The sequence below is a fragment of the Haemaphysalis longicornis genome, unplaced genomic scaffold (assembly GCF_048455015.1).
Source record: "Haemaphysalis longicornis isolate Haplotype H1 unplaced genomic scaffold, Haemaphysalis longicornis Haplotype H1 scaffold_15, whole genome shotgun sequence".
Lineage (NCBI taxonomy): Eukaryota > Metazoa > Arthropoda > Arachnida > Ixodida > Ixodidae > Haemaphysalis > Haemaphysalis longicornis.
In genome coordinates this window covers 14479818-14490623 of record NW_027526257.1, presented here as the reverse complement: position 1 = coordinate 14490623, position 10806 = coordinate 14479818, and the positions used below count along the sequence as shown (strand labels likewise).

The 10806-nt window shown below is 51.9% G+C and overlaps 1 protein-coding gene across 1 annotated transcript in view; it reads left to right on the top strand.

Moving 5' to 3' along the window:
• Positions 1 to 864: 864 nt before the first annotated feature.
• LOC144165866 (uncharacterized) overlaps positions 865 to 10806 on the top strand; it is a 49060-nt gene continuing 39118 nt past the window's right edge. The window contains exons 1-7 of the mRNA XM_077695625.1: positions 865 to 1010; positions 2307 to 2385; positions 4257 to 4325; positions 7978 to 8117; positions 8449 to 8512; positions 9103 to 9257; positions 10531 to 10631. Of these exons, the coding sequence (XP_077551751.1) occupies positions 2330 to 2385; positions 4257 to 4325; positions 7978 to 8117; positions 8449 to 8512; positions 9103 to 9257; positions 10531 to 10631 (585 nt within the window). The 5' untranslated portion in view covers positions 865 to 1010; positions 2307 to 2329. The remainder of the gene's footprint in view (positions 1011 to 2306; positions 2386 to 4256; positions 4326 to 7977; positions 8118 to 8448; positions 8513 to 9102; positions 9258 to 10530; positions 10632 to 10806) is intronic.

Here is a 10806-nt window from a genome sequence, read left to right as displayed (position 1 = left end):
ACGCCGACAACCCGATCCCCTAAAGGGCTTCGTCTCTAAAAGTGAACAAAGTTTTATTGTCTAATTATGGCAGTGCTCCGAGGAATTTTTTTCGTGTTGATATTGACACTTGGACGGACCCTTTTTCTTTGTGCGTGTGTGTATGTACATGTGCGTGTGTGTGTGTCACTTTAGTACATATATGTGGGTGGGTGCGTCTGTACGTGTATGTGCATGCATGTGCGTGCGTGAGTGCGAACTTGCACTGGCATTCGTGAGTCGATATATGCGTGCGTACACATGTGAGTGTGTGCGTGTGTGTGTATGCATGTCAGTGGGGTACGTCCAACGGCATGGGGACCCCGTGGCTACAATAAGTACGAAAAGATTCAATAAAATTGCCCAGCGAGACGAGCGAAAGCCAAAAACACGATTGACCCACGGCCGGGGCGCGAGTGCAGGAAACAATGTAGGATTGCTTGCAATTTGCTTGCAATTATTTGTCCTCAACAATTTTCACCCGTTTTGTTCAGAAGGCAAAAAAGCACAACGCTTATGGGCAATAATGATGTGCCTAAATAATGCAGAACATGGCAAATCAATACATTTTGCACCGGCCAACATAAAACATATTTGAAAGGAAATCGAAACCGAAATCAAGTTGATATGGTGACCTTTAATATAATCTATTTAATTCTAAACCCCTATGGTAATAAAAGAACTTTAGCTTCTGTTCTGAAGCATCGTAAATGTAGGAGAGCGCTGCTGTGCGAATATTTCATTGCAAAAATGACAGTGTAACCGTTATCCTTGACGTCACTGGCAGCTCGCGTACTTTGATTGGGTCGTTCGTTTTGAATTTAGTTCTAACGGTTCTAAGCGCTGGCGTTGCATTGTATTCGTAGCAGCCGCAGAGTCCGTTGGAAGAGTACTCCGTCACATCTCCCGGCTCGACTTTGTGGCGTAAACCCTGCGTGCTACACTTCGTGGCTTCGGCTTCAGCACAGTACACTCTTCTCAAGGGATACGAGGTAATTATAGGGACTGGTAATGCCTGAAAGTGCGACGCGCGCGAGCGTCACTCGAGTCCCCCAGGCCTGCTCTCCATCTCAAACGCTAAGACCACTAAGACCAGCTAGGCGAAGCAACTGGCAGGCGATAATTGGTGAAATGCCGTATCCTCTTATCATTTTCCGTACGGCAAATGCAAAAATGATCGCTTTTTAATTTTTGCTTAGCCGTACTACATGCGCTAGATGTGAGTCGGATGTGAATAAGACGCGCTAGATGTAAATATGTCAAAAATACCTCCGCGCCGCTTGTTAATTTGTATCAAAACTAACCATGATAAAAAGTTGTGCCGTTAACCCAAGTAAGCGGAGTATATATATATTTTTTTTTAGCCTTGATATATAGACGTAAGGAAGCTTTCCGTTGGAAATGTTCGGTCCGGTGAATGGCGGCAATAAAAAAAAAAAAAAAAATGGCGCATTGTACCGTTAGCGTTTGAGCAGCTAGGTTTTCTCGGTGGGAAAGGGCCGATCAAATGTTCCACTTTTTTACGTCAAATGCCTAAAAACACAATAGAAATACTTATACGTCTAATCTCACGCCTTCATAAGTGCTAAAACAGCAGCCGTGTCAGTTTCGCCGTACGCTGCATGTCACAGCGGTGAAGTTTGACTTGTTGCGGTTTGCGGTTGCGAACGAATGAAATTGAAATTAACGTTTATATTTTCTGAAAAGACTAGCTTGGATTCGGTCTTTGTCGGTTCGCCAGAGGAGCGTTGTAGCTAGGTCTAGTGAAGAACTTTTTTTTACCTTCCCGAATCTGCATTCGATATTTGCCTGAACATTATTTGAGGTATTGTGAATCAGGGAAAAGCGACAGCCCCTCGTTCTTTGCTGCACATTAGAGATGACATAAAAGGCAAATGGGGATGGAGCGGTAAACAGGCAGACGTCGATATTCTTTTGCTTTTTGCTCCGGCGGGAGGATTAATGTAAAAAGCAGCATTTTAATGTGCCTCGACAAATATGACGGCATGAAATGTTTATAACAATTAAATGCCTCAACGATTGACTGCAGGCATTTCTTTTTCTTTTTCTGCGACTGAATGCTTTTGTTCGCAAGGAGCTGGGTGGACGGAAATCGAGGGGGGGGGAGAACTGGAAGGTGAAAGGAGGGGAGGAGTAAGTAAAGAGAAGAATTTGTGCAACAAGGCTGGAAGTTTTAGGTTTCCTTTGGGGTGCTATTTGCGACTTCCCACTTTCTCTGTACGTGTTGTTGATAATCGTAAGTTTGGTAATTTGTTTCAACCCTGCAGGTCTTTCCTGCGCAGAGTCCAAGATGTTTTACGCCCACCAGATCCTCCACAGACGTAGGGGGAAGTTCGGGCTGCTCTGGTGAGTTGCACGTTCAAGGTGCTGCAAGGGCGAATATCAATACGATATGCGTACTGCGTGACCGCGTTAGCTGTTCTACGCGGCTGCCTGCATTTAGAGACAAATAATCGGATTCAGCGCGCCACTATTATAAGGCACTTATTCGCGAAGTATATCGGGCGCAGAGAAATGCGTCGATAGCATTTAAACAAGAATAAAAATTGGGACAGTGCACCTTTCCTGGCGAAACTAATCGAGTGCACGGAATGCGAGAAATAATCCCAAGTTCATCACCATCAGTGTCTAAAAACTGGCAAGCGATCAGCTCAAACGCGTTCTATTACGGGACGCCTCTCGGAACTCGGGGCGTGCGGTCTGGCAGCGGCAGAAAGAGCACGCCGGCACGACGTCGTGGCCGCGTCTTAGAGGCTCGCCCCATAGAGTTTCTAAAGAAACTCTATGGCTCGCCCCTACTGGGCTCGCTCCTAATTGCAGGCTTTCAATACTCTCTCTCTCTCTCAAGGCGAAGCCAGCTTTGTCGTCGTCTGCGCGCGGGTGTTGTCGTAGCAGACGACACTCAGCGCGCGCATCTCGACCGCGTGACGTCACCCTGGTGGTGTCACCGTGGTGATTAGAGTTGTTTGCGTTTTGAATTTCTTTGCGCACTCTTCTGCTTTGGGGGCACCGTGTGACGGTTTTATTTATCGGTGCTCTGAGTCGATAATCTGGATGTTTTGTGGAAAAGCGTAACGTGATCGAGGAGCCGTCGAAATAACCAGAGCCAGTGGCGCTCCCACCCAGGCGATACGAGAGGCAAAACGGCGCCGTGTTTGCTTCGTGAAAATTGTGTGCATGATTGTGTCATTGTGTGCTTCTCGATTGTTTCGCCTTTCTGATGCCACCGCATTGCGCAACTGCAACAAAAACAACTGCCATGCATTCGATGCGTGCAAACCGCGACGCTCCTCTGGCTACATTCATTGCGCTTCGTCCGGGTTGGTGCCGAGATCTGACGTCGGCCTGTCAAGCCCCGACTGAGGAGAGCTCGGGTCTCGCGGCGTCCTCCGAGACGCTGCTGTGCTCGGCGGAGAGTGCGCTCAACATGACAGCATGGTTTCAGAGGGCGTTCTAACGCGTTATCGGTTATGCAGTTGTTCAATTGAGCGCCATGCAGGCTGAAATAGCTCGCGGCACGTCAGCCCGTGTGTCGGTGTGTGGCGCGGTATAACGACTGTTCAAAGACGCGGGTTCGCTTCCCCGCGTTGGCTGTGGCGGCGGCCCCTTTTTCTGATGGAGGCGAAAAGCGAAAACGCCCGTGTGTTCGAGATTTCGGCGCAGGTTAAACATCCCCTGCAGGTGGCCAAAATTAATCCGTAAGAGCCCTGCACTACGGCGCGCCTCGTCGCCTGTGTAGCGTCGGCGCGTTAAACCCTGCAACCAACCAAATATAACGGCTGCTGGCGGGGAAGTGCCGTCTCCACGTCAGAGAGGACAGCAGCAGCAGCCGAGAGCTTTTTTTTTCCTGCTTCACCCTGACGAGGGAGCTCCTCGCAAAAGGTTCCTGCCATTCCTTGAGCGTTGTGAACTTGAAGTGGCTTGCATGCATGACCGAACTCTCGCGAACGGATGCATGGCATGCTTATGTCGCTGCCCAACACACCTTTCTTCGCGTTTTCCCGCCAAGCAGGTGCATTAAATGGAAGCACCAATGCAGCTGTCGAGATGGGCCGAGCTTCAGTGAAGTGAGCCTTGTAATGGGCCAATCTGTTGTTGCAGTCCCATATAGCTTGAACCTGTGCTGTTGCGGCTGCAGTGTTCTCTTTCCCTTCTCAGGCCGCACAGTACGTCTTTTCTTGGAGCAGACATGTGATTTCTCCTCTTCCCACCTGCAGGCTGGCTGCCACCACGCCCAAGAAGATCAAGAACTCCTCACTCCTCTCCGTCTCCCTGGCCGATCTCGCGTGAGCACATACCCCACTGCTGCTGCTGTAGCTGTCACAGTTGAACAGGCCACTAGTGCTCTCGGTCTCAAGGGGGCCACGAGGACAAAATGCTACTTTGTTCCCTCACGAGGACTACTTTGTCCAGATAACGATGGCACCAATGTTATCCGAAGCTTCAAGCAAGTATTTGACATATTAAAGAAAACATCTTAAACAGTGGCGCCACCCCAGCCACAGTCCGGTAACTTCTCAGTGACATCACAGGATGTTGTTTGTGCCATTGGCTGCTGCTGACCTAAGCCACAAAATGGTTGGGCAATTGTCGCGTGGCCCCTAGCTAATTCTGGTTAGTTGTATCGCATAGCTGCTAACGCGCAGTTAAGACACGTGTAATAATACCTGTTGTGCTGGCCCATAAAAACATCACTCCTGCCAATGGAGGGTAGTGCGAGCTTTGAGGGTGCTTCAATGCTTCCTGAATTTTCTCAGCATAAAAACGTCTTGTGCGGCTGTAACAGAACTGAGCTATCAGGGGCTAGTTCTTTCATAGTGGACATTGTTGCGTTTTGCCTTGATGGCCCCTTGAAGGCCGCAGTACGAAATCTAAGACCACCAAAACTCGTAGGGAGAGTGGTGATACACCTGCTGTCATGTCCCTGACTTCATTCACCGTTTTAAGCCAAGCCAAGAAAGGTTTGTTGTTGGGCATGTTGGCGAGACGCACTGTACTGAAACTGCCACGTAAATGAAATGACAAGGGGTCCAAACTCAGCAGCATGGGTGTGGACTTACCGACACGCCCGACAACGTGCCTTGCCTGGCTTCCTTCCCAAATTTCCTGGTGGCTCTGCAGGTCATTGCACTTTGAGGTTCAGCGTGCCATAGCTGTACCGTAGGGAGTATTTTAGCCTGCCTGAAGAAATGTCACCGGATTGGGAGCCCAGTCATGTCCAACAATAGGGGAGCAGTAAAGCAGGGTCTTTGTTACAGCCGGGAAACAGTTAGGTTGCCCTGTGCTGGCCTATCAAAGTGCTGAAAATGCAGGTGAACCTCTTGCGGTGGCAGCAGATGCTGAGTGGTGCCACAAGCACGGGGGCAAGCATTTCCGCCCACGATCTATTCCTCTACTACGGCTTGTGATGCCGCACAATATTGTTAACGGTGAAGCCAGATTGGTGGAGCTTTTTTGAGCATTTTTCTAAGCATAACAGTGAATCAGAAATCTGTAGATGCAAACCAAATGTTCTGTGGTAACTTTCGCTGAACACGTGTCATTGATCAGTAGAAGCAAACTTTGACTAGTTGACTTTACCCAACAGCCTGCCTTGGCACTGCAGGCGTGCTAGTCTAATGTTTCATAATTGGGGTGCACATGCCGTCAAAATACAGTGCAGACCATTTATAACGTAACTGCTTATAGTGTGGGACCGGATATGATGTGCATTTTCCTGACCACCAATACGCCTCCCATAGAACTCTATGCATAGGCATACCGCTTAAAATGTGGTTGCCCAAAACGCAACACCGTTTATAGTGTGGTTTCTTGGTGGGTTTGCTGTCCAACCGGCGAAGCTGGGGCATCGTTTTTCAGGTCACCAAAAAGGAAAAAAAACAGAATCTGCGATTCCATGCAGTTCGTTCTCCTTGCTTTCCTCTGACTCCGACATTGAAAAGAAAAAAATAGGCATCATTTAGTTGGCGTGTTCCCCGTTTGCATGCACTTGATAACCACAACTTTGGTTGAAGCGCCTCAGAAGATAGCCAGCCCTTCTCCCCTCCCTCCTGCTCGCACGGTAGGTTGTTTCTATGAGGACCTTGTGCACAAAAGCAACCTCCCTTTTCTTTTCGAACATGTGGGGATAGCAAGCCGCGATGCCGAAGGTTTCCACTATAGTAAAACCTCGTTACAAGAGACACTCAAGGGAACCGAAAAATGTGCCTCTTGTAACCAAGGTCTCTTGTATGCAATCTTGCTAACATGGCGAACATAGAAAAACCAACCAAACCGCCTTCATTCAAATGTCTCTTATAACCAAGTGTCTCTTGAAACAGTGTCTCTTGTAACGAGGTTTTACTGTACCTGTACGTTAAGGGGTACAGGTAGTGCCGCTTATCTGTATGTTGGTGCCACTTATTTGTACTGCCGCTTATCTGTATGTTGTGCTTAAAAGGAACTGCCTTTGGTGAAAAAAAAAAAAAAATGAAAATCTCACTTGCATTCTTATCACGTCCCGTGGCAAGAAACGTAAACGGGCTTCCTCAAAATGCAAACGCAAAGAAGTTAATACCGTGCTCACGGTTTGTAAGACTGTGCAGCAGGTGGTAAACCCTGCAGTAGCGTCTCATGTTGGAAAAAAAAGACGAAATAAAGACCGCGCGGCTATTTGAAAGAGGCTGTTGAAAACCAGGAAGCAGGCGTGGGTTAGAGGACACCGCTTTATTGACGACTTTTTGAGCGGCTAGTGTTATTCGATCGATGAAGAAGATGTCTCAAGCCTCGCTGCTCGTCTTCACTTTGGTGTCGTCGTCGTCCAACCAACCAGATCACATTTTGTAGCAGAGGCCTTCGTTCAAGCGATGATAAACAATGAATGGTTGAAAGGTAGATGGTGATTGATTGCATTTGCGCATGTTTGTTTATAGTGCGGATTTTTTATGGCTCCCACAACATACGTTACAAGGGGTCTACACTGTAGTTCCTTTTTGCTGCCAGAACTTGGGTGGGTATGGGATAGCCATAGGCCAAAGTTTGGCTGACTTTCCAGTACCATTGGCTGTCACCTGTAGGGATCGTTGCACTGGCCAGAGGTGTGACATTCTTCTCCTAGTTAGCAGCACTGCGCTGGCCCATTGGGCATCATTCCCTGGGCACAACTCCAGGTCAGTTGGGCGAGTCACTGCGTCGCTCTTTTATGTTGGCAGGGAATGGAAGGGCAAGCAGAGAGACGAGCACCGGCCTTAATGATTTCCAAACAAATGCGGCACTTTGTTTGCTGGAGGTCGTGATGGGATCATTACATGTCGCCTCGTACTCTTCGGGGAAGCAAAGGCAGAACTGTCCTGAGGAGGCATAGACTGTCCTGGTGGCAACCATTTTAGTGGGGTTTCACTTCCCAATCTACTGAAAGCCACCCAGGTGCCCCTCATGATGCCCAGGTTAGGCTCTCACCACAGCACAAGCACTGTCGTCCCCAGCTGGCCAGACCTGCGCCTCTGACACAGCAAGGGCTTTGCTCTGGTCTGGCCTGGCAAAAAAAGTAGTTTCCACTTCAGTTGGAAGTGTTCGGAGACCTTGGGGCCCCTAAAGGTCCTTTCCAGGTGGACCTCTGAAGCAGTGGTTTGTGGCCATCACTGCTGGAGTGACGCTTCCACTCTGTGAACGTGCAGCTTCACGTAGTTTCTGTGCTTGTGTGACTCACTGGGGTTGAACGGCTAGCTGGCCCCAGTGCTTGTAGCAGTGATGTGTGCATAGCTCTGCAGCACAGGCATTGGATGATACGGGGGGGGTTCCTTCCGGATCCACTCCACTCTGGAGCCCTCGAGTTTCGTTCAAAAGTGTTCCTCCGAGGCCTGGTTACTGATTGCCAGCCCTGCAAGGAGCATGTGCCACCGTAAGGACTTGCAAGGAGGCGCTGCCTTCTTCCCCCCTCCCCCATGGTGGTCGTTGCAGGGAGGAGCTTGGGCGGTCGCTGTCCCGTGGCCGCCTCCTGCCCGGGGCCCTGTACTCGGAGCGCTACTCGCTGCGCCTGTCGGCCAAGCTGCTCACGGGCCTCTGGGTGCTGTACCGCAAGAAGGCCGCCGCCCTCAGGGGTGAGGCTGCTGACGGGGGCTCCTCTGCTCCGGTGTCACTTCCTTCTTTTGGGCTGGCCTGCTCAGGGCGGGAGAGTTCTTCTGGGGATGTCCGCCCGTCTCTCTCTCTTGTCGGCTGGAGGAGTGGGCTGCTTGCTGCCTCGGAGAGGACCGTCTGCTGTTGTCACTGCTCAACCATTTTGCATTAACGCCTTGTTATCTCAGTGAATGGGCACACCATGTAGCCACTCCCCTGGAGGTGACGGTATAGAGTCTGCGGCCTGCACCTGTGGCCTGCCACGTTCGAGACAGCAGCCGTGGCCGTGTCCCCCTCTCTCTCTCCCTGTTGCAGCCAAGGCGGAGGAATGCCTGCGGCTGCTGACCACTCGCAAGCGCCCCAGGGACCAGGATGTCGAGTGAGTGGCCTCCTCCTATTGTAAAAGGGGGGGGAGACAGAACTTGGAACTTATCTGAGGGAGTGGAAGGGGCTACCATGCACAGGTCAGGGGTAACACTGCAGTCCACCTTTGGGGGCACCCTCTAGGGTTCGTGAGTGGGGATCCAGAGTGGCCCATCATGATAGGGGGAGCCACTGTCAGAGGGCACCACGTTTCCTTCTTCTGTCGTGGTGTGGACCACCCTGCTCAGTGTTTCCTTCTTGGTGGTTATCAGTGCCCAAGATGAGAGCAGCAGCAGCAAGCGGGGAGCATGCATTCCGCACAGTGCTTCACAGATCCCTTGGTAAATGCCGCTTGCAAGCAAGCGTGCCACAGCTAAGGTGAAAATGCGCCTCCATTGGGAACTTGCCAGTGCACATTATGTGGAGTCAATGCATGTCAACTGTGGGCTTGCATCTGCGATCCCTTTGGTAAGACATCTCTAGATTAAACGATTTCAGAGAGCGTTGTTTTCCAGAATTGTGTTGGAAGCGGTGCACGGGGGACAAAGCGCACTTCCAGCTGCCTCTTGCAAGTGTGACCGTCCCCACAATCTCGCCCCGTTGCAGCCTGCCCCAGAAGAAGGGGGAGAAGCGGAGGAGGAAGGGGTCCCCCGAGCCCCCCCTCAGTGCGGCAGCAGCGGAGCCCCCCAGTGCCCACTTTGGCAAGGTGCTGTCCAAGGAGGAGACGCCCGAGGAGCTCATCGTGGAGCGGCTGCCTCCGGGTCAGTCAGTGCACTGCTACCTCATGCTGCAGGGGCCGAAGGATGGGGTGGTTGCTTTTAATTGCTTATAGAGCCCCGTCTGGGTGGCACAGAGGCTGCTTGCCTCGTAGAGCCGCCTCTGGAGAGGGGGAGGAGGGGCTGGGGGCACATGTGACGCCCCCACGGATGCGGAGCACAGGGGAGTGTGCCGCAGCCTTCCTCCTGTGCTTGCAGGCCCCGCTTTGGGAGAGTGAGATTGTTCGTGATGTCTGTGCATTGCCTCGGTTTGCAGCTGATGTGTTGGCCCCGTGGGGGGCAAAATAACGACTGGATGCGTCTGTGGAAGCATGTTGACAGAGGCCTTGCACGTACTATACCTGGCTGCACTGAATGGGCTCATCACTGCACTGCTGACCACTGACACCTGCTCAGATTGCTTCACTTGAAGAACAGGGTGACGGTCATGAAACGCAGTTGTTTGGCATGTGGGGTAACGAAGCAGACGCAGTGAGGCCAGGACCTGGGTATTGGCCACAGTGGTGCTTGTGGTCAGTGAAAAGGCAGTTGTGCTGAATCTGGTGGCTGCCACGCTGGGGAATCGGGTGACGCAGTGGCGTTGGCCTTGTTTACTACCAGTCTTCAGGTTCGTTTGACCCAAAGTGGGAGGTGGGGGACCTTACACAAGTACGCATGCGGTACGCAGTCATAGTGACTTGTAACACAGCAGCACCTCTTGTGGTGGATGCGGCTATCATCAGGCTACTGTACCCGGCCTATAGTAAGCTAGCACACTGTAACCAGAGCCTTGACCCACTTCGCTGTGAGATGGGAGTGCTACTGGTGGATCAGTCAGCCCTTCGTAAAGTGCGTGTTTTGAGACAAAGCCAGCAACTGCACTTTTTTACTTGCTCATTGCAAAGGTACGACACAGACACAAGCTGCTGCTGTCACCGGGTCCCGGAGACAGTGTCCGCTGACTTGGTTATCCCCTGAAGGGGCACTTGTCTCGGGGACGGGGGAGCCAGAGTCCTGTGGATGACTTCACTGTCAAGACTGTCGAGGCTGTGAGCGGTACTTTCCACAGCGCTTGTCAGAGAGGGGCCAATGTGCGGGTGCTGTTGCGCTCTTGTCAGCGTGTTGGTGCAACAGCACACGGGCATGTGGAGGCATTGGCCGTGCAAGGCAGCGTGCCTGGCTCCTCTGCTGTTCACTCCAAGTGGGGTGGGTCTGTCGGAGGAAGGAGGCCTGCTGGTTGTTGACAGCATGTGGGCTGGCGCAACTGCTTCCCCTGCAGTGCCGGCGGACGCCCTGACCGCGGACCGGGAGCGCATCACCCTCCGGGAGGAGGTCCCCCTGCGGCTGGACCCCCTGGCGCTGGAGGACAGCCTCTTCCAGGTGGGCCCTCTCTCTCGTGGGTGGAGGGGAGTCAACAGGGGGGCCCTCTGGCTGAGCGGAGGTGTCCCTGCGACGCCTGCAGGGGCCTGCCATCAGCTCAGTGGGGCTGTGAACGGGCCTTCGCAGTGCTGGGGCCACCTTTTACTCAGTGGACTGCTTTGTGCAGGGTGTACAG